Genomic DNA, 23,428 nt, shown 5'->3' on the forward strand with positions numbered 1-23,428 from the left:
TACTTGATAGGAAGAAAGCGACGGAAGTCTTGCTCTCTGTAATTAGAAGAGTTTAAGAAGGATAAGAAAAGCATAAAAGAAGTAGCGGCACTAGATAACCCAATCACGTACGCATGGGAGAATACTTTGAATGCAGTCCTGTGAAAGAAGATTGGATTTTGGTTCGCATCCTTATCACCTGGAATGGAGAAAGTAGATGCAAATACCACAGCTACTACTAGCGCAGAGCATGTCTTGCTCATTTCCACAAGCTGCTCTTTGCCATTTTTTACCATATCTTTGTGATTCTCGGTGAAGAGCTCTTCTGCAGTCTGCTCCCTTTTGTTTCGCTTGTACAAGAGATCTTTCGGTACGATCTTTCTTACTTTCTGCACTTGATACGATCATAAGTAAGCTAGTTTCCCTATGATTCTTTTATAGTTTTAAATCTTACTCATAGTCAGAGAGATACGATATCTATCTTTGTGGTGTCAATTTTCTACGATCTGTAACTTCATAATAGAATTATTCCATGTGGTTAGTATAGCTAGCATAAAGTAAATCCTTTTGGTTTGCAGACTTTTCCAGTTATATGTACCGTTGTCTTAAAATAAACTTCTACAGTTATCCATTAAACCATTTGGAGTAATATAGCTCTAAAATATTCAAGCTGATAGATCTCTATCATAGAAATAAAATCATAAACGCACTAATCTATAAATTGCAGTGAGAAAAGTACAAGATTTAGGTAGGATATAGAAGATTAACATATGGCACACAAATTTATCTATGTATGTCACATACATCTACATAATTACGTAGTATATATGTATCTTATAAGTCCATCTACATTTTGTTTAGTCAAACCTAAGAAAAAGACTTTTCTCACCAACTCTTGTATTAGGAAAAAGGCTGGAATAGGCATATTAAAGTTAGTGAAGAAGTATATATATAGAGAGAGAGAGAGACCAAGTAAAGGGATATTAGTTGTGTAAGTTCACCCCAAAATATTGGAGTTCATATTGCATCTGCATGGGAAAGCTCTCATCATTCTTAATTTTCTCTGCAGCAAAATGTAAGATGGTATTTTCAGTCTTTGGGTGGATGTAGAACAGCAACCCAGCATGTACAATTGGATTACTCTCAGAGATCATTGATAGTATATCATTCACAATTTTTTCGTGGCCATATTTGGTTGCCACTTGAAGCACATTCATCCCCTCTGAATTTAAATTGTGTGCATATTGTGGAAATTGTGTTAAGATTTGCTTCACGAATTCATCAAGTCCCATTTTAGCACCAATAATTAGGGGTGAGTCAATCCATCGAAAGTTATTTTCAGTCGCGTCCTTCTTCTGACAGCAGCACTTCAATTGTTTCAAAAGGATCTCATTTTCTGAAGAATTCTTTCGTTCTTGTTCTATTCTGTTCGAACAGTAAGAGAATTTTTTTCTTCTATTCGGAGGGACTCCTCCTTTGCTACAAAAATCCCAATAGTTAGACTGGCTAGCCAATAAACCAATCAGTTCCGTGGTTTGCCTCTGCTTCCGTTTCTGCTCTTGGAGTTTCTGAATGCTAGGAAATACTGTAGGATAACAAATGAGAATTATAAATTAACTACAGTAGTATATTAGATTATAATTGTGGATATCAAGTTTATATAGAAATTAACTTCCCCCGATATATAGAGAAATAAGGTCATAATAAAACGCATTTGCATTTTCAAGTAGAGGATATATATAAATAATTTCTAAAACACCTTTTTCAAACAAGTATTAATTCCAACATGTTAGCGTATTTTAAACTCACATTGCTTCAATACATTGAAAACAAGCTGCCCAATCCATGTGACTGTAGAAACATCAAATCCAGAAAATCGGTAAGCCAGATTTAGCCTAAAAATCATGCAATCTTAATAAGGGATAATTACGTAGTGTACCAGGAAATCGATAAATCAACTCTAGGAGGTCGCAAAGGGTTGAATAATGTTCTGGAAATTTTCGACGAAGTGTCATCAAAGACTGCTTCTCTTCATCCTGCAAGTAATTGCAGCTCCGACATTTGTTACAGTTAAAGCCAAAATCATTATCTCACTATTGTTCAAACAAAGTGTATTTAACTCATCTTTATATAACTATATAGATCAGATGGTTAATGTTGTAAAAAAGAGGAGAAAAATATACATAGAGGAAATGACTCCACATTCAATCCATTAAAACGAATATTGCTTAAAGCATGAATTCTCATATAAAAAGATTAAATGATGAATTACCGTTGGTATCTCTGGCTCCCTTCCACCCCTCTTAGGTATATGAATAAGTTCCTCTTTTTCCAACGGGATACCTGAAATAATGAAATAAGTTAGAAAAGAACGCCAAAGAGCATGAGTGGTGGTGCATGTGTGTATGCACACACACACACTTGCAAGCATACGTACCTGAGTCGAATAATGGCCCTTTGTATATGCATCTTGCCTCAATGTAATATGCATACAACATACCCATAATATCTCCTTATAGAGTTGATTTCTAAGGTATGTCTATAGAAATATACCTATTTAGAATCTTTTCAACTTGTTTGATAAATCTTTCGGAACTTCTAATCTTAAATACAAATTAAACAAGATATATGCTTTTTTAATTAACACATATTTCTTACTGAAAGCCTTTATATACGTGCAATACAAGTTGGTTTTTGAAAATAAATTCTGGTTGAAAATGCCTTAGCTTCATCATCTTCCATGTTTCTTTTCTCTCCCAGTTTCACATTCTTAAATTCATGTTCTACTCTTGTTTTTTCACATAAGGTGGCAATGCATGCAGTAAGAGATGAAGTGATGGATAGTAATAAGTAAACAGGGTCATGGCGCATATATAGTAGTTTAATATTAAATTAGTCTACATACTAATAGTTTGGAGATCTAGTGTATTATTTAATATCCTCTGCACTACCCATTAAGCTAAAGTTCTGTCACGATTTATTAGTTTGCAATGATCTCTAGCTAAAACCCCACTGATCCTTTATGATATATTAAAATTTGGATGACCAACTGTTCTAACTAATATGAAAATAAGTAACCAGTAAGTACTCCAAGACATGCAACTGGGATCTGCTAGCTACTCGATCCCTATGATAGATAAATACGTGCACATCGAGGACTAATTCAATTAAAAATTGAAAGGAAGAAGAAAGAAGAAAGAAGAAAGGAAAGTGTGCTAACAGTTATAGATGATGGAATCCAGGAACCCAAGTTGCAGTTTGCTTCTGAAGACCTCAGGAATGGTCAGCAGGAGGTGCAATGGCGTGGCGCCTACTGAATTGCGAATAATAACCAGATCTGGATATTCCATTGCTATCTCCATTGCAAGATCTGCATCAAATATGCACACATCACCTAGTGACGTAAGAGAGTGAATCTTATATTAGCTACATGCCTATTAATTTCTTAAGAATTAATCGGATCACTACATTCCTGAAGCAGGCTGGTAATAGACTTAACATGTACATGTAACTAACAACCAAAACCTATATATATATTCGATTATATATATATATACCAGGTGCATTTCCCGTGATTGCATAATGCAAAATGTTGGAGCCATCCTCCCTCCTCTGTTTTATCTCGCTTCCGAGCTCCACCAGCTTCCAAAAGACATCTCGGTCCCCGTAGAGTGCCGCATTGTGCAGCGGAGTCTCCCGTTTCCGGTTCTGCATCTTCATTACCTTCGGGCATTTCTTCGCAATCACCTCCACCACCCTCACGTCTCCATTTGCTGCAGCGACGTGCAGCGCCGTATCACCGTAGATGTTCGAAGCGCACAGATTCTCTTCAGACATCACCTCCACCAGCCTCAGTGCGAGATCGCTCTTCTTGTGAGCGATCACGACACTAAGCAGCGGGTCATCTGATAAATTCACCGCATCTGATAAATTCATCACTACATCCTCCTTGTTTTCATTCTTCAACGGTCGTGGTATGAACTCTTTTGATACGAGCCCCTGGAGATAGGTGAAATTCTCCGCAAGTATCGCATCATCAACCTCTTTGTACTTTTCGTGGAATTCCTCTCCGAAGATATTCAAGAAGTTGGACGGCCGTGGTATCTGGAAGTCATATGAGCCCACCGTATGATCATCGTCTGCTGCGGAACCAAAATTTTCAATAGAGCGGACCATACATGAATTATAGTAACATCCAAACTCTAAGATAGAAAAAAAATACGAAACTTTAAAAAATTAATTATCAATAATGATCCCATAATTATTCGTGAGAATTCTCATAAAAATTTTAAATTCAGATTGCTACATCTTGTGGACTTATATCAAAATAAATAAAAATACATATCTCAATACAAGCAATAACTTTTATAAACAATTAACAAAAATTAAGAATTAAAGCATAAAATTATTAAACATTATATAATAAAGATGACGATGAATTAATATGTGTCATAAATGATTTTTACAAAAGAAATCAGACTAATCAGTTTATTTGTCATAAAAAAAGAAGTTTTCTGAATTTCTTTTAAGAAAACTAATCACAAAAAGGTGTAAGACACATAAAGTTGCCACAATTCATTTTTCTCATTCCAAACTCTCAAATATTGTTAACCGTAAGTGAAATAAGTGAGACACATAGAGTTGACAAAAGATTAAGAGGAAGTACATAGCAAAATTACATAAATTAAAGGGCCAACTATGGCCGACCATACCGTCGAAGTGGACCGGCCAATCATGGTCTGACAATTCATCCATATAATCTTTGTCCTGCAAGTTGTCCATATAATCATCGTCGGGCCATTCGTCCATAGAATTTTGAGGCAATTCGTCCATAGAATTTTGAGGCATTGCCATGTCTTGATTGATATTTTATGATCATATGATGTTAGCTTAATGTAAGGTTTAATTTATAGGCTAGCTCAAGGAATTAAAGGTGACGACAATTTGGCTATTTTAATTATTTTTCTTTTTGCGTTTGCATGTGATTGGAGGAACAAAGCATACATGCATTGGATACTCTCGACCTATTGGGTCTAGGAATAAATTAATAAAAGTTCATAAGGCAAATTAAAGCTAGGGCGTACGTGCATATATTCTGGTGATTGATGATCAACAAACATACTGTAGGTTGGTTAATTCTGAAAGCATCCTCTCCTCTTTGGCCCATTAGTTTGACACACAGTAGGGGAGAATGAGATCATATTCTGGGACAGCCAGCTACACAAAAATGTGAACCTGAAATGGTCCAAAAGCCAAAGCAACTCCCAAAGATCATCAAGGACAACTCCAATAAAAGTTTACCTCCAATTTGAGCAAAGAATAGTTTTTCGTCCCAATTAAGCAGGAGGTATACACCTCTTTCTCTAGAACGTCTTAAAGTAACCTCAGCTCCTATATGCTTTATATATTCTCCTTAAGTACAACTTGTATAGACCTGACGACTTACGTGAAGGATGACTAAGCTTTAGTGAAAACGTAATTAGTTTTCTAACTATCGTATCACGGAGTGTGTAAACCTTCCACTTCGAGGTGTTAATTTGACAACAATCAAGGAATTGAGAATAACACACATGGAAGTTAATGCCAAGGCCAGTTTGCGAACAAGCTGTATATTTGAGGATACAAATTAACAAGTATCTTTGCATGGCCCAATTTTCCTTACTCCTATTCAACAGGTGAAGAGTGTTTATGGTGCTAAAATGTTTGCCCGGTGCGGTAGTTAAAATTCCGGTTCCTAAACAAATTACTGTACGCTTCTCCTGCAACTATGCTATATCTATAACGTTTTCTTTATTATTTGTTTGATTATATTCTGATTTATTGTTATTCAATCTCTATTCAGTTTGTGAAGTTTTTTATTTTAGGATTGTCCTATTATTCTACAAAAATGTACATGTTTCAAATCTATTGTGCAAAATACTTAAATTGGTAAAGAAAGCGGAAGCAAGACCTTCACCCTCAAATAACTCAAATGGAAATAGTGAAAGGAAACTAATGCAATGCTTGTAAAACTCCAAAGAGATGTTAATGGTGATAGAAAAGCCCTAAGCAGGTTCTAATCATGGATTAACACCCCAATACAAGCAATCACCAACAATTGAAACAATGGAGGGAATAGAGATGGACAAAATTTACATGGTTCGGAGATGTGCCTACATCCACGGGTGGAACAATCTTCAATCCACTATGCAAAACTTCAAATACAAATAGTTTATAACTCTAATGTCACTCTAAAATAATAGTGGCTCTCCCCTACGAGTTTTTCTCTCTTGCAAAATGCCCACACAAAATCCTAAAACCCAACATTTCTACTTATAAGACCGGCCGGTTCACATTGGGTTTTTCCACGTCACGTTCAAACGCCCTCGGGGGCGCTTTCGAGCGCGCCCAATATCAAAGCAGCAGAACCAAATGGGCGTTCGAACGCCTACAGAAACAGCTGCTCTCGGGTTGGCTCGCGTTCCAATGCGGCTGGGCCGTTCGAACGTCTGCATCACCCAGTCTCTGTCTGGGAACTGCGTTCGAACATCCCCAGGGCCCGTTCGAACGCACTGGCACACTAAGCCTGCAAAATGCTGAAATATGAATTTGAGCCAAATTCCAACAATTCTCCACCTTGGTGAAAAATTCACAACTTCACCAAATCACACTCCACCATTGCAAAGTGACTGCACATCCTAAAATTACATCGCCTACAAATTTGCGTCACAAGATGCTAATTTCTACAAACAATTCCAAAATAAACTCCAAATGGTCTTCACCATTGCAAAGTGAGTGCACCACTCCAAAACACAAATGCAAACTATGATGAGACTTCAAAGATGCCAAACAACTGTCTCCACTTATGCAAAGCGTGTTAGTGCATCATGCCAATGCCAAATAGTCTAATATGCAAATAATTGGTCTAAGTCCAAGCAATGTTGGACCTTAATCCCAGTCACAACTGCACTATCGTCATGAACAACCAAAAGTGCTTATGCCATTCTATTAGTACACCGTGCAAACTTTTGGGTCTTTCTTCTCGGTCTATTAACTGCAATTGATTTTCCTTTCTGCAGAGTTTTCTGAGTTGAGGTCTCCACCTTAAGTAAACTTGAGTCTTCTACATCCAAATTAGTAGACTTTGGCGGAGCACCTAAGATTTCATTCTCCACCTGCTGCAAAAAGTCTTTGCTTACGCCATTCTGTAAATTCTTCTATTTCAAAATAGAAGACTCTTCAAAAGTTACAATTCTCTTTGGAGACCTCATTCTTCAAATTTGGGCATTGTAATTCATGACCATGTCTGCTTATCATAGTCTTGCCCTACAAAAAATACAAATTCATTTTCTGAAGGCCTTTTATCACAACTTAAATTCCCAATGCAATTTTCAAAATTCCATCTTTCATTGTGATTGTAAAGCCTTTGGATTCCAATGCGCTCAATGAGATGAGATTCTTCTTTAATTGAGGGACATATCATACCCCCGTCAACTCTCTCACTGACCATCATGCAACTGCAAACGAACTGTGTCAATTCCTTCAATTTTACAGGTATTATCATTACCCATAAAAATCATACCATTGCTCAGTTTTTCAAAAAGTGCAAAACCAATCTCGATGAAGACACATATGATAAGTGCAACTTGAATCCAAAATCTACTCATTTGTATGACATGGTACAGATGAACTGCTAAGTTCAACATCCAAATCCAAATTATCAAACTCATCTTCGAGATCGGCCACATTTGTTTTTCCCTTCTGTTGATCCTTGCCATTCAAAGCCAGACAATTATTTTTGCAATGCCCTTTGTTGCGACAATATGAACATTCATCTCTAGTAGGAATATTTTTACTGGAAGATCCACCCCGCTTGCTAAACTTTCTAGTTTTCGATCTACCACCCACTATCAATGCTTCAGATGGAGAGTCTGTATGAACCTACTTATCCATCTTGCGATATTTATTATTGATCAATGCATTTGCAATATCCTCGTAACAAATAGATTTTTTTCCATACATTAAGGTAGTAGTCAAATGATCATATACATCGGGCAACGAATTCAATAACACCAAGGCTTTGTCGTCATCCAAAATTTCCATATCCAAATTTTACAAATTCGCAAGTAACTTGTTGAAGGCATTCAAATGCTCGGCCATAGGCATTCTAACCTTGTACTGAGCCTATTCTCAATGCTCTTAGTCATAAACTTGTCCTCCAATTATTTCCACAAACTCCTCGCGGAGGTCTCCTTCATCACAAAGTATTTTTGATCCTTTGCTAAACAAAGCTGAATGGAGCTGCAAGCTTGCCGGTTCATTTTTTTCCCAATCCCTCTTAAATATATCTTCGGGGTTCTCCTCTAAGGTGATGTCCAATTCTTGTTAGAACAAGACATTCATCACTTCATATTGCCACATTCCAAAATGATTGGTGCCATCAAATTTCTCTACTTCAAATTTTGCATTTGAAATAAGTTTTCCTGATTTGGATGATCCCGACATATTTGTAAATCAATGCTATCCCCAAATTCAAAGCCCTAGGTTTGAAACCTTGACGATACTAATTTGTTCTGCAAAATATAAGTTTTTCTCTCTTACAAAATGCCCACACCTAACCCTAAAACCCAATATTTCTATTATAGGGTTGGTTCACATTGGGTTTTTCTATGTCGCGTTCGAACGCAGGAGGGGACCGTTTGAATGCCTGCAGAAATAGCTGTTCTTAGGTTGGTAAAGGATGAGTTAATATCTAGGATGGGTGAAAAAATGTCCTAGCTTCGACCACCAATCCAGATGGAATTTCAAGTAGAAATATCTCTCTCTCTCTCTCTCTCTCTCTCTCTCTATATATATATATATATTATATCTCCCTCTTAAGAAGTATATATTTTACTACCAACATAGAAAAGGTCCTTGGATGAACTTTTGTTGTTAGAATTTGAAGCCAAGTTATGGCATATTTTTTGACGAGTATTACTTTCCATCTTGTTGTTTGATAATTTACTGCACACGATTAAGTTCTTTTAATATGTCTTGAATCGTATAATTTTCTGTCTGTTGCTTTTCACTTACCAAGGCAAGGTTTGGCATTAACAACTAATATCTTCGTCGTGATTCACATAGGTTCCAATGTTCACGGCATCTGGTTTACGTGTCAGATTTTTAATAAAGATATGCTTTGAAGACCGATCACTCACAGTTGCTGTACCTGATTTAGTGTTTTGCTTTAATGCTCTTAAAACTTTTTCCAGGTTTGGGAGAAGAGTGGATATAACACAGCTGAGTGGGTTCGCTATATCACAAAGGCTGGATCATATGAAATCAGATGCTAAGAATTATAATATTTCTTTTGCACATTTCCAAGAATCGGGAGATCAGCTGCTTAAAATGCTGAAAAATGAGATTCAAACCGTTGTGCCACAGCCTGAAAAACAACATTTTAAAGTATTGGATTGCTTCAGTTATCTTGTATTATTGTAGCGAACCAGTCTGCCTTTCATCATTTCTTCTTCTTATCCTTCTTCCATTCTTGTTGTGTCGTGGAAATTTTAACATGTAAATGCTACATGGGCTTCTGTTCGTAGTTATCTAGTGCTTATGTTGCTTTATTTTTGAGATTCACCGAATGTTCTTCAATTCTAAGGGTGACTAATCATTTAGTTCTGGAAATGCAACAGAAGCTATTAATTGTTTTCGCTGCTCCACCTGACAATCCTAGTCCCAAGCAAAAAAAAAAAATAATAATAAAGTTGTGAAATAAGTTTGATACTAGTTTAGCTATGCTTATTTTTTGAATTTGTATATAAGAGTTTGGACCTATGATGTTTGTTTATAAAATTAATAAAAAGTAGAGATATTTTAGTTAATGACAAATACTTTTTGTAATGGATGGAGGAGGGATAGGTGAAAGTAAATAAAAAAGAAATAAAGAGTAAAATACTTCTGAAAATAATATTTGATTACATACTTCTGAAAAAAAAAGTAAAATAGTAACCGATAAACATAAAAAAATTTATGATGTGTTTGATCGATTAAATGTAAAAAAAGAAAAGTAAATATTCTTTAATAATCCACAAAGTTACAGTATTTGGATTAACAAAATAGAGTGAAAAGTAAGTTTTTGACTTTCTTAAAATTACTCAATTTCTCTTATTTTATTTTCTATTCTAAATATAGAGTTATACTTTTTAACTTGCTATCATTAATTGCAATGCTTACTTATTTTTACTAAATATTTGTATTTTTTTTATCAAACACTAATAATTATGATTACTTACTAAAATAACTTTATTATAAATTTTCACTACTTTTTTTTTTTAATCTGCCACACCCTTGGATAATACGACTAAAATCTAACCGTGCACATTGAAAATATTGTTAATACTATAGTTAAGATAAGCTTGAATACAACTTAACCCTCGAGTAAGAATTAACATATAGAAATATTAGGAGACTTTAAATCTTTAATTTAATAGTTCATATTAATTATATATATTATATATTATATAGTATTATATTATTATTTTGAGTTTTATCAAACTGAGAGCTGAGACTGATTGAGGCAGCTTAGGATCAAGATCGGCTTGAAATTAAGTTTGAATTGCTCCATTTGAAGTTGAGCTTCATGGAGCCTCAACATATTAGTATATCTTCCACCAGATAAGGATTGTTCTGTTACTTGGTTTTAGTTTGTTGTTAACCCCTCGTATTGTTACAATAAGTCAACAACTTTCGTTGACTATATTTAACAACTTCATCTATAAATATTATACAAACTCCACCCAGATAGGTGCGGTGGTTTTTCAAACATTCTCACAGCAAGCCGAGCTTGAGCCAGTTTTGACACACATTATTCCACTATCTTTACTTAACTTCCATATTTTATTGCAACGCTGCACCAGATATTCGGAGCTCTGCTTCCATCTCCACGCGCTTCCGATCAAATATATTTTCACAGCTAGCTTCCAATTTAACGCCAAGCATGCCGGAAAAAAGGCATCATACCTAATGAGGGACGTTGGTAGAGCAGCACCAGTAAACACACCGCCGGGAAGATAACGAGATCACAAACAAACGGAAGTATGTACTTCGTCTCCACCGGCTTTCCTCCATAGATTTGAAGATAGATGTTACATGAGAAAGCCACAAATAGAGCCAACAGTGCAATGCGGAATGACATGTTAGCTAGTAAATACTTAGCAGGAATAAAATGACGGAAGTCTTGTTCTCTGTAATTAGAAGAGTCCAAAAATGATAAGAAGAGCATAAAAGAAGTAGCGGCACAGGATAATCCAATCACATATGCATGGGAGAACACTTTGAATGCAGTCCTCTGGAGGAAGATTGGGTTTTGATTCGCATCCTTATCACCTGGAATGGAGAAAGTAGAGGCAAATACCACAGCAACTACTAGGGCAGAGCATGTCTTGCCCATTTTCACTAGCTGCTCTTTGCCCCTTTTTACCGTATCCTTGTGGTTCTCGGCGAAGAGCTCTTCTGCTGTTTGCTCCTTTTTGTTTCGGCTATACAAGAGATCTTCTGGTACCATGTTTCTTACTTTCTGCACTTGATACAATCATATGTAAGCTAATTTTCCTATAATTTTTCATAGTTTTAAATTTTACTCAGAGTAAGAGAGATACGAAAATCTGTTTACGTGGTTTCATTTTTAAAGATATAGATCCCGACGGTCTGCAACTTCATTATAGAGTTATTCCATGTGATTAGTATAGCTAGCATGAAGTAAATCCTTTTGGTTTGCAACCTCTTACAGTTATATATACCGTTCTCTTTAAAAGAAAAACTTATGGCATACAAATTTATCTACTTATGTCACATACATCTACATAATTACATAGTGGATATGTATCTTATAAGTCAATCTACCTTTTGTGCAGTCAAACCTAAGAAAAAAGACTTTTCTCACCAACTCTTGAATTAGGAAAAAGTTTGGAATAGGCATATTAAAGTTAGTGAAGTAGTATATATAGAGAGACAGAGGTAAAGGGATAGTAGTTATGTGTAAGTTCACCTCAAACCATTGGAATTCATATTTTAACTCCCAGGCAAAGCCCCCAGCTTTCTTAGTTTGCTCTGCAGCAAAATGCAAGATGGTATTTCCAGTCGCCGGGTGGATGGAGGACAGCAACCCAGAAGGTAAAATTGGATTACTCTCAGAGATCATTGATAATATATCGTTTACAATCTTTTCGTGGCCATATTTGATTGCTACTTGAAGCGCATTCATTCCCTCTGTATCCAAATTATGTGCAGATTGTGGAAAATTTGTTAAGATTTGCTTCACGAATTCATCGAGTCCCATTCTAACACCAATAATTAGAGGTGAATCAGTCCATCGAACATAATTTTTAGTCTCCTTCTTTGTTGAAGAACTCCCCAGTTCTTCTTCAGGATGAACTAATTTTCTTGCTCCGTTGAAAGGGGCTCCTCCTTAATTATAAAAATCCCAAGTATCCGGATAGCTAGCCATTAAAAGAATCAGATCCATGGCTTGCTTTTGGCTCTGTTTGAGTTTTAGAATGCCGGGGAATACTGTAAGATAACAAATAAGAATTATAAATTAACTGCAATCGTATATTAGATTATAAATATGGATATCAAATTTATATAGAAATTAACTTCCCTGGTTAGATAGAAAAATATGATCATAAGAAAACGCATTTGAATTTTTCAAGTAGAGGATATAAATATTTGGACAAGTATTAATTCCTACATGTTAGCATATTTTAAACTCACAATGCTTTGATGCAATGAAAACAAGTTGCCGAATCCATCTCCAACCTTTTTGAACAAGTATTCCAAGTAGAAACATCAAATTCAGAAAATCAGTTAGTCAGATGTAGCCCAAAAATCATGCAATCTTAATAAGGGATAATTACGTAGTGTACCAGGAAATCGATAAATCAACTCTAGGAGGTCGCAAAGGGTAGAACAATGTTTTGGAAATTTTCCACGAAGTGTTATCAAAGACTGCTTCTCTTCATCCTACAATTGCAGTCAAAATCATTATGTCACTATTGTTGAAACAAAGAACATTTAACTCCATCTTTATTATTAGCTAGCCCAGATGGTTAATATTGTAAAGGAGAGGGAAATACGAAAAGGAAAGGACTCCACATTCGACCATTTGATCAAAGTCCAGGTCTTAGACCTATTAGAAAGTCTCAGGGTCGTACATGAGCAAATACAGGAATTAATATGAGAGATTGAGTCATCATTCTTTGTTAGCTTAAAACTTTTAGAAAAATTGAACGGTATATGTGTGTGTGTGTGTTGTAGATATCGCCTAAAACATGAATTCTCCCATAAAAAGATTAAATAATGAATTACCGTTGCTATGTCCAACTCCTCTCCATGATAAAATTTCTTTTCTTCCAATGGGATACCTGAAATAACAAAACAGTATCAAAGAGCATGAGTGGTGGTACACGTGTGTATGCACACACTTGTAAGCACACGTGCTTGAGTTGAATAATGGTGCTTTATATATGAGCTTTCTTTGCAATCAGTATGCAACCCATAATATCTCTCTATAGAGTTGGTTTCAAAGCATATCTACAAAAATATACGTATTTAGAATCATCTTGCTTCTTGATAAACCTTTCAGAACTTCTAACTTTGAATACAGAGCATGATATATGTTTTTCAAATTAAACATATATTTCTCATTGAAATTAAGCTTTTATATATGTCCAATTCAAGTTGGTTTTTGAAAATAAATTTTGGTCGAAAGTGCCTTAGTTTCATCATCTTCCATGTTTCTTTCTCTCCCAGTTTCATATTTTTAAATTCACATTCAACCCTCCTTCTTTTACATAAGGTGGCAATGCAGTAAGAGATGAAGTGATGGATAGTAATAAGAAAACAGGGTCATGGCGCATATATAGTAGTTTAATATTAAATTAGACTACATACTAGGAAGTGTGCAATGATAGAAATAGTTTCAGGCATGTGTAATACTTTGGAGGTCTAGTGTATTATTTGATATCCTCTGCACTACCCATTAAGCTAAATTTCTGTCACTACTAGTTTTGCAATGTTTTCTAGCTAAAACCCCGCTGATCCTTTATAATATATTAAAATTTGGCTGACCGATTGTTCTAACTAGCTAATATGAAAACAAATGACCAATACTCCCAAGACATGCAACTGCGATCTGCTACTCGATCCCTATGATAGCTAAACGAGTGCATCGTAGTAATTCAAGAAAAAATTGAAAGGAAAAGGAAGAAAGGAAAGTGTGCTAACAGTTATAGATGATGGAACTCAGGAACCCAAGTTGCAGTTTGCTTCTGAAGGCCCCAGTAATGGTCAGCATGAGGTGCAATGGCGTGGCGGCAAATGTATTCCGACTACTAATCAGATCTGGATATTTCATTGCTATCTCCTTTGCAATATCTGCATCAAATATGAACACATCGATCGATCACCTAGCTGGTTACGTAAGATGGTGAATCTTATCTTAGCTAGATGCCTATTAAGAATTAATCAGATCAGGCTGGTAATAGACTTAACATGTACATTTAACTAACAATCAAAACCTATATATATTCGATTTTATTATATATATGTATGTATATAGTTAAGTTGATTAACTAACTATACCAGGTGCATTTCCCATGACTGTATAATGCAGCATGTTGGACCCATCCTCCCTCCTTTCATATATGCTGTCTTCTCTGAGATCCACCAGCCTCCAAAATGCGTCTCGCTTCCCATAGAGCACCGCCTTGTGCAGCGGAATCTCCTGTTTCCTGTTTCTCGACCACATGAGCTTCTCGCATTTCATGACAATCGCCTCCACCACCCTCACTTCTCCCTTCGCTGCAGCCACGTGCAGCGCCGTATCACCGTAGATGTTTTTAGCCTTCAGATTCTCTTCAGACATCACCTCCACCAGCCTCAGTGCGAGATCGCTCTTCTCATAGGCGATCACGACGCTAAGCAGCGGATCATCTGAAAAATTCACCGCATCTGATAAATTCACCACCAAATCCTCATCTTGCGATATTGTGCGCTTTTCTGATACGAGGTTCCAGAGATAGGTCCAATCATCGTTGCGTATCGCATCATTAATCTCTTTGTACTTTTCCAGGAAGTTCTCCCTGTAGATCTTCGGGAAGTAAGACTGTGATGGTCTCAAATGGTCGTCGCCAGGTAAATCTTCCATAACATTATCATTGTTAGATGATTCGACCACTTCACGGGGACCCTTTGCCGCCATAAGATCGGGAAGAGTTGCAATATCTTGCTTGATTTGTATCAACTCGTATCAGTTTAGTTAATGCAACGTTAGTTAATTTTATAGGCTTGAGGAATTAAAGGTTACTTCTTTTTCCTCTCCGTTTCCATGTGATTGGAGGAAGAAAGTGTGCATGCATTAGATTCTCTCGACTCAAAGGGTTTAGGAATAAATTAATAAAAGTTCACAAGGCAAATTAAAGCTACATATTCTGCCAATTTCGAAACCTTTAATCTCAATGAAGCAATCGGGCTAACTACCTATTTACAATTTTACATACGTATACACTATATATAGGCGGTGATTGATCAACCAGGTTGGTTAATTTCGAAAGCATCCTCTCCTCTTTGGGCCATTAGATTTATACAGAGTACGGGAGAATGGGATCATATTCCGGGACACCCAGCTTCACAAAAATGTTAACCTGCAATGGTCCAAAAGCTAAAGCAAACTCCAAAGATCATCAAGGGCAAAGCCAAAGGTTTTACCTGCAATTTGAGCAAAGAATAGTTTGTTTTTTGTCACAATTAAGCAGGAGGTACACTTCTTTCTCCGGAACGTCCTAAAGCAACTTCCTGTATGTTCTAAATAGCCAAATGCAAAATTACTGAGCATGGAATTTGTATATTCTTCTTCATTTATTTTGCTCCGGTTGCATGGTTCTGTAATTAATACAATTTTCTATATCTTAGTACACTCACTCGCTTTGAATAGTTGGTTGTCTTTGGGTTTTGGAGTGGCACATGCACTTTGCAATGTGAAGACCTCTTGGAGTTTATTTTGAAATTGTTTAGATTTAGTGTCAAAAGATGCAAATTTGCACGCAATGCAATTCTGGGATTTGCACTCACTTTGTAGTAGTAGAGAGTGATTTGTTTAAATATTAAGTTCTTCGCCAAGGTGGAGAATTATTGAATTTTGGCTCAAATTTAATTTTCAACAGTTTTCAAACTATCAATGTCGGGGCATTCGAACGGGCCCCAGAGGGCGAACGGACCCTGTGAGCGTTCAAGCGGGATTCGCGGGCATTCAAATGCCGGCAAGATTTTCAGCTAATTTGAGTTAGCCTTATAAATACTAATATTTGGGTTTTAGGGCTTGGTGTAGGCAATTTGTATGAGAAAAATATTAAAAAGGAGAGTCACCATTGTTTAGAGTGATATTAGAGTTAAAAACTTTGTATTTGATGATTTGCATAGTGAATTAAATATTACTCCGCCCGTGGACGTAGACACATCGCCTAACCACGTAAATCTTATCACTCTCTCTCTTTTCTTTTTATAGTTTGCATTTAAAATTTCTATTTGTAATTAACTTAGGTATTAGAAGATCTCTACAACTAGTACTTAGAAATTGCAGTTCTCATACTAGTATGATTTGTTTTAATTATTGCTATTCCATTTGGATTTGTTGGAAGGTGAAGGATTTTATTTTCGCTACTTTCTAGTAATTGGCATTTAGCACAACAATGTCTTCGTGCTTGATTTTTATCAATTGATGTTAGCTTAATGCAACGTTTTATAGGCTTGAGAAAAGGTGATAAGAATTGGATGCTTATTTTTCTTTTGTATTTACATGCGGTCGAAAGAAGAAAGTATGCATTGGATTCCCTCAACCTATTGGTTTAGGAATAAATACAAGTTCATAAGGCAAAAGCAAGGGTGTAATCTGCCAATTGTGAAACCTTTAATCTCAATGAAGTAATCTGGTTGGCTATTTACAATTTTACATGGGCGTGTTAGGTGGTGATAGATCAATAGGTTGGTTTCTAAATCATCCTCTTTGGCCCATTAATACACAGTAGCTGGTCAAACAGTAAGGACTTCTCTTAGGTTTCTCAACCACTGTATTTGGTTAGTCCCTCGGGAATGGATAGCTGAGATCGAATCGATTCATCCAATTTCCACCCAAAAAAAAAGGAAAAGAGAAAAACTCTAGAGGCAAAAGGGAGACAGTTAGCGGCAAAAAGAACAAGACATAAATAAGTAGTTGGTTCATTGGTTCTCCTATAATCCAAGAAAAGTGACAGTTGATATCCTAGTCACTGTTTACCAAAAGAAACAAACAGCAGTAATTGGGGAAACTAAGGGCAAAGAAAAGTGAAGCACTTTAATTCCTTTTTACATTTACCAGTTATTTCCAGGACTGCACAAAAATGTTAGCTGTAATGCTCTAAAAGCCAAAGCAAATGGCAAAGATGTAGGGCATCAATTTCGACCAAGATTTCAGATCAAGATTGAATCTACTCCATTTCTAGTTAAGCTTCATCAAACCAAACCCGAGGTAGTTAGATTATTTTGGCAATCCTAATTAATCAATTAATATTAAGGAAAACAATTATTTATTTATTATACTAGTAAATCGAGGCTTCTTAAACTAAATTCTTTCCTATTTTACAAGTGAAGGAAGCCTAAATCGATATATGGCATTTAATTCCTTTTGACAACACTATCTTGTTAAGCTCACAAACATAAAAATAGTATAAATTATTATAATGTTCTGTTGTAAACTAGTATAATACGTAGTAATTATACTAAGTATAATATAAAATTAAAATTAAAATGAATAAGAATAGTAAAATTACGTTAGGAATTAGTGAGATTTTAGACTAAAAGACCAAAATATCCTTCAGATGAAAAGGAGTAATAATACATAAATAATGTTTAAAATAATATTTACGTTCAACTGTGGCTTTTAACTATACTTTATGAGTTTTTTTACCATGTGATGACAATTTTTTCAGCATATCTATGCAGACATATTTCTCTGTACATTTATTTAATCAGATTTTATATAGACAATGCAAACATTTTTACCGCAACTTAGACTTTTACTTATATAATATATACATATTTCCTTGTAATTTACAGAAAATATAATATTATAAGAATGAGAGAGAGAATATAATACCATGAGTTTCTCTCGAAAAGATAGAGATATTTTAGAGTATAATAGTATGACTTTTGTGTGTGAGAGAGAGAGAGAGGATAGTGCAACGGGGAAATAATAGTTGATTTAAGATATGTTCAAAGAGCAAATATTAACTCTTTGTTTTACTAATCTAAAATAATTTGGTAGTATAAAGTGAAAGGAGAGAGATGTAATTAACAGTAAACTTATACTAGTATAAAAAGATTTTTATTAGAATAAAATTATTTGAGACAATTGAATTAACATGTATGCATTATATATATAAGATAAGGACTTATTAACATCACTTCTCAGTCACAACCAACCTCTGCCAAAACATATCAATAGAAAATTATTGGATAGAAAAGAAAATGGCAAACACTATTCCACCGTCGTTCCTCATCTGCTTTATTTTATTGTAACCCTGCACCGTATTTTCAAAGCTCTGCTTCCGTATCTGCATGTTCCTGATCAAATTTATTTTCACAGTTTCCAATTTAATGACAACTGTTCTAGAGAAAAAATCTGATCTTGGTTAAGGAACTGCGGTTGAGTAACACCGCCAGTAAACACACTGTCGGGAAGAATGTGAGCTCACAAACAAGTGGAATTATGTCCTTCGTCTCTGCCCTTGTTCCTCCATAGATTTGAAGATAGATGTTACATGAGAAGGCTACAAATAGAGCGAGCAGTGCAACGAGGAACGACGTGATGGCACATGAGTACTTAATAGGAAGAGAGCATCGAAAGTCTTGTTCTCTATAAGAAGAGATTAAAAAGGATAAGAATAGCACAAGAGAAGTTGTAGCACTGGATAACCCAATCACATATGCATGGGAGAACACTTTGAATGCCGTCCTGTGGAGGAAGACTGGATTTTGATTTGCATCCTTATCACCTGGAATGGTGAAACTAGAGGCAAATACCACAGCTGCTACTAGGCCGGAGCATGTCTTTCCCAAATCCGTTAGCTGTTTTTTTCCAGTTTGTACCATTTGCTGGTGATTCTCGGTGAATAGCTCTTCTGCAGTCAACTCATTTTTGTTTCGGCAATGCAGCAGATCTTTCGGTACCATCTCTTTTATTGTCTGCACTTGATAGAAACATATGTAAGTTAGTTTCCTCTATAATTTTTTATAGTTAAAATCTTACTCAGAGTAAGAGATACACGAAATCTGTCTTTGACGTTTCATTTTTCTAAGATACAGATCACTATATATGCATGGTCTGTAACTTCATAAATAGAACTACGAAGTTCATGTAATTAGTATAGCATACGTAAAGTAAATCCTTTTGTTTTGCAACCTTTTACAGTTATACCATTCTCTGTTTAAAAAAGAACATTTTACAGTTATCCACTAAACCATATGGCGTAATATTTACAATAAAGTGAACATGTAGCAGTTCAAAAATATAGCACATACGTGGATCTCTATTATTGAAATTAGACCATAAAGCACTAATCTATAAAATTGAAATGAGAAAAGAAAAGTTCACTCGGGAGCTCTTTTAATTCCTAACGTAAAGAAAAGAAGTTGGTCAATAATAATAACAATAATGGTAATAATAAAGTACTAGATTTAGGAAGGATGTAGAAGATTAACTTACGTAATACAAATTTATGTATGTACGTCAGATACATGCAAACAATTACATACTACATATGTATCTTATAAGTCCATATATCTAGCTTTTGTTTAGTCAAACCTAAGAAAAAGACTTTTCTCACCAATTCTTGAAAGGAAAAGAGGTTAGAATAGGGGTAAAAATGTTTGCAAAGTACCTATATATTAGACCAAGTAAAGGAATAGTAGTTTATTATGTGTAAAATCACCTCAAACCATTGGAATTCATATCGCATCTGCAATATAGAGTCATCATCTTTCACAATTTTCTCTGCAGCAAAATGCAAGATGGTATTTCCAGTCGCCTGGTGGACGGAGGACAGCAGCCCAGAAGGTAAAATTGAATTTTTCTTAGAGATCATTGATCTTATATCTTTCACAATCTTTTTGTGGCGATATTTGATTGCCACTTGAAGCACATTCATTCCCTCTGTATCCAAATTATGTGCAGATTGTGGAAAGTTTGTTAAAATTTTCTTCACGAATTCATCAAGTCCTATTTGAGCACCAACAATCAGAGGTGAATCAGTCCATCGAACATAATTTTTAGTCTCCTTCTTTGTTGAAGAACTCCCCAGTTCTTCTTCAGGATGAACTAATTTTTTTGTTCTGTCGACAGGGCCTCCTTTGTTATAAAAATCCCAAGTATCCGGATAGTTAGCCATACAAATAATCAGTTCCATGGTTTGCTTTTGGCTCTGTTTGAGGTTTAGAATGCGAGGGAATACTGTAGGATAACAAATAAGAATTGTAAATTAACTACAATCGTATATTAGATTATAAATGTGGATATCAAATTTATATAGAAATTAACTTCCCTGTTAGATAGAAAAATATGATCATAAGAAAACGCATTTGAATTTTTCAAGTAGAGGATATAAATATTTGGACAAGTATTAATTCCTACATATTAGCATATTTTAAACTCACATTGCTTCGATGCAATGAAAACAAGCTGCCGAATCCATCTCCAACCTTTTTGAACAAGTATTCCAAGTAGAAACATCAAATCGAAGAAATTAGTAAGTCAGATGTAGCCCAAAAATCATGCAATCTTAATAAGGGATAATTATGTAGTGTACCAGGAAATCGATAAATCAACTCTAGGAGGTCGCAAAGGGTAGAACAATGTTCTGAAAATTTTCCACGAAGTGTTATCAAAGACTGCTTCTCTTCATCCTACAATTGCAGTCAAAATCATTATGTCACTATTGTTGAAATAAAGAACATTTAACTCCATCTTTATTATTAGCTAGCCCAGATGTTAATATTGTAAAGGAGAGGGATAAACGAAAAGGAAAGGACTCCACATTCGACCATTTGATCAAAGTCCAGGTCTTAGACCTATTAGAAAGTCTCCGGGCCATACATGAGCAAATACAGGAATTAATATGAGAGATTCAGTCATCATTCTTTGTTAGCTTTAAACTTTTAGAAAAATTGAACGGTATGTGTGTGTGTGTTGTAGATATCGCCTAAAGCATGAATTCTCCTATAAAAAGATTAAATAATGAATTACCGTTGCTATGTCCAACTCCTCTCCATCATAAAATTTCTTTTCTTCCAATGGGATACCTGAAATAACAAAACAGCATCAAAGAGCATGAGTGGTGGTACACGTGTGTATGCACACACTTGCAAGCACACGTGCTTGAGTTGAATAATAGTGCTTTGTATATGAGCTTTGTTTGCAATCCGTATGCAACTCATAATATCTCTCTATAGAGTTGGTTTCAAAGCATATCTACAAAAATATACGTATTTAGAATCATCTTGCTTCTTGATAAACCTTTCAGAACTTCTAACTTTGAATACAGAGCATGATATATGTTTTTCAAATTAAACATATATTTCTCATTGAAATTAAGCTTTTATATATGTCCAATTCAAGTTGGTTTTTGAAAATAAATTTTGGTCGAAAGTGCCTTAGTTTCATCATCTTCCATGTTTCTTTCTCACCCAGTTTCATATTCTTAAATTCATAATCTACTCTTGTTCTTTCACATAAGGTGGCAATGCAGTAAGAGATGAAGTGATGGATATTAATAAGAAATTAAACTGGGTCATGGCGCATATATAGTAGTTTAATATTAAATTAGCTAGACTACATACTAGGAAGTGTGCAATGATAGAAATAGTTTCAGGCATGTGTAATACTTTGGAGATCTAGTGTATTATTTGATATCCTCTGCACTACCCATTAAGCTAAATTTCTGTCACGATTAATTAGTTTGCATTGATCTCTAGCTAAAACCCTACTGATCCTTTATAATATATTAAAATTTGGCTGACCGAATGTTCTAACTAGCTAATATGAAAACAAATGACCAATACTCCCAAGACATGCAACTGCGATCTGCTACTCGATCCCTATGATAGCTAAACGAGTGCATCGTAGTAATTCAAGAAAAAATTGAAAGGAAAAAGAAGAAAGGAAAGTGTGCTAACAGTTATAGATGATGGAACCCAGGAACCCAAGTTGCAGTTTGCTTCTGAAGGCCTCAGTAATGGTCAGCATGAGGTGCAATGGCGTGGCGGCAAATGTATTCCGACTACTAACCAGATCTGGATATTTCATTGCTATCTCCTTTGCAATATCTGCATCAAATATGAACACATCGATCGATCACCTAGCTGGTTACGTAAGATGGTGAATCTTATCTTAGCTAGATGCCTATTAAGAATTAATCAGATCAGGCTGGTAATAGACTTAACATGTACAGGCTGGTAATAGAATTATATATATTCGATTTTATTATATATATGTATGTATATAGTTAAGTTGATTAACTAACAATACCAGGTGCATTTCCCATGACTGCATAATGCAGCATGTTGGAGCCATCCTCCCTCCTCTGTTCTATATCACTTCCGAGCTCCACCAGCTTCCAAAATGTGCCTCGCTGACCGTAGAGCGCCGCCTTATGCAGCGGAGTCTCCATTTTCCTGTTCTTTTTCTCCATGAGATCCTTGCTTTTCTTCACGATCGCCTCCACCACCCTCACGTTTCCATGTGCTGCAGCCACGTGCAACGCCGTATCACCGTAGATATTTTTAGCCTTCAGATTCTCTTTAGACATCACCTCCATCAGCCTCAGTGCGAGATCGCTCTTCTTGTAGGCGATCACGACGCTAAGCAGCGGGTCATCTGAAAAATTCACCGCATCTGATAAATTTATCATCACATCCTCCTCGTCTTCAAACTTCGCCGGCAGTAGTATGAACTTTTCTAATAGGATCTTCTGGAGATAGTCGAATTTCTCCGCAAGTATCGCGCGATCAATCTCTTTGTACTTTTCCAGGAAGTTCTCCCTGTAGATCTTCGGGAAGTAAGACTGTGATGGTCTCATATGGTCGTCGCCAGGTAAATCTTCCATAACATCATCATCGTCAGATGATTCGAGCAGTTCACGGGGACCCATTGCCGCCATAAGATCGGGAAGAGTTGCAATATCTTGCTTGATTTGTATCAACTCGTATCAGTTTAGTTAATGCAACGTTAGTTAATTTTATAGGCTTGAGGAATTAAAGGTGACTTCTTTTTCCTCTCCGTTTCCATGTGATTGAAGAAGAAAGTGTACGTGCATTGGATTCTCTCGACTCATAGGGTTTAGGAATAAATTAATAAAAGTTCACAAGGCAAATTAAAGCTACATATTCTGCCAATTTC

General features: G+C 35.7%; 2 protein-coding genes and 1 long non-coding RNA gene across 5 annotated transcripts; all 3 read right to left on the reverse strand.

The window, feature by feature from the left end:
* Positions 1 to 962: 962 nt before the first annotated feature.
* Positions 963 to 4,833, reverse strand: LOC140762631 (uncharacterized). Its single transcript, XM_073100502.1, has 7 exons — positions 4,692 to 4,833; positions 3,537 to 4,121; positions 3,200 to 3,349; positions 2,252 to 2,322; positions 1,919 to 2,015; positions 1,789 to 1,830; positions 963 to 1,564 (listed from the first exon to the last, which is right to left on the reverse strand). The coding sequence occupies exons 1-7, from the start codon at positions 4,831 to 4,833 to the stop codon at positions 963 to 965; spliced, it is 1,689 nt and encodes a 562-aa protein (XP_072956603.1).
* A 5,903-nt stretch (positions 4,834 to 10,736) lies between these two features.
* LOC140763642 (uncharacterized) lies at positions 10,737 to 14,670 on the reverse strand. 3 transcript variants are annotated; one of them, XM_073101924.1, is made up of 7 exons: positions 14,587 to 14,670; positions 14,230 to 14,379; positions 13,312 to 13,367; positions 12,870 to 12,966; positions 12,718 to 12,762; positions 11,993 to 12,513; positions 10,737 to 11,521 (listed from the first exon to the last, which is right to left on the reverse strand). In XM_073101924.1, the coding sequence occupies exons 6-7, from the start codon at positions 12,281 to 12,283 to the stop codon at positions 10,931 to 10,933; spliced, it is 882 nt and encodes a 293-aa protein (XP_072958025.1). In that variant the 5' UTR covers positions 12,284 to 12,513; positions 12,718 to 12,762; positions 12,870 to 12,966; positions 13,312 to 13,367; positions 14,230 to 14,379; positions 14,587 to 14,670; the 3' UTR covers positions 10,737 to 10,930. The 3 variants fall into 3 exon arrangements, with proteins under 3 accessions (XP_072958025.1, XP_072958027.1, XP_072958026.1); XM_073101926.1 differs by having other exon boundaries at positions 14,587 to 14,664; XM_073101925.1 differs by lacking the exons at positions 12,718 to 12,762; positions 12,870 to 12,966.
* A 6,195-nt stretch (positions 14,671 to 20,865) lies between these two features.
* Positions 20,866 to 22,337, reverse strand: LOC140761893 (uncharacterized). Its single transcript, XR_012104644.1, has 3 exons — positions 22,207 to 22,337; positions 21,278 to 21,333; positions 20,866 to 20,937 (listed from the first exon to the last, which is right to left on the reverse strand). It is a non-coding gene; the product is annotated as an uncharacterized lncRNA (long non-coding RNA).
* Between the last annotated feature and the right edge of the window lie 1,091 nt (positions 22,338 to 23,428).

This window comes from Typha angustifolia, chromosome 7, assembly GCF_048772165.1.
Source record: "Typha angustifolia cultivar Huaian chromosome 7, ASM4877216v1, whole genome shotgun sequence".
In the NCBI taxonomy this organism is placed as follows: domain Eukaryota; kingdom Viridiplantae; phylum Streptophyta; class Magnoliopsida; order Poales; family Typhaceae; genus Typha; species Typha angustifolia.

What these genes read in the sequence shown, in the direction of transcription:
- LOC140762631 (XM_073100502.1), bottom strand. Translation starts at nt 4,833, where the DNA reads ATGGCAATGCCTCAAAATTCTATGGACGAATTGCCTCAAAATTCTATG. An exon ending in TTGGCCGGTCCACTTCGACG is followed by an intron (nt 4,122 to 4,691) that starts GTATGGTCGGCC and finishes TTGGTTCCGCAG; the next exon opens with CAGACGATGATCATACGGTG. An exon ending in GTTGATTTATCGATTTCCTG is followed by an intron (nt 1,831 to 1,918) that starts GTACACTACGTA and finishes ATGTTTCTACAG; the next exon opens with TCACATGGATTGGGCAGCTT.
- LOC140763642 (XM_073101925.1), bottom strand. Translation starts at nt 12,283, where the DNA reads ATGGGACTCGATGAATTCGTGAAGCAAATCTTAACAAATTTTCCACAA. An exon ending in ATGAATTCCAATGGTTTGAG is followed by an intron (nt 11,522 to 11,992) that starts GTGAACTTACAC and finishes TATCAAGTGCAG; the next exon opens with AAAGTAAGAAACATGGTACC.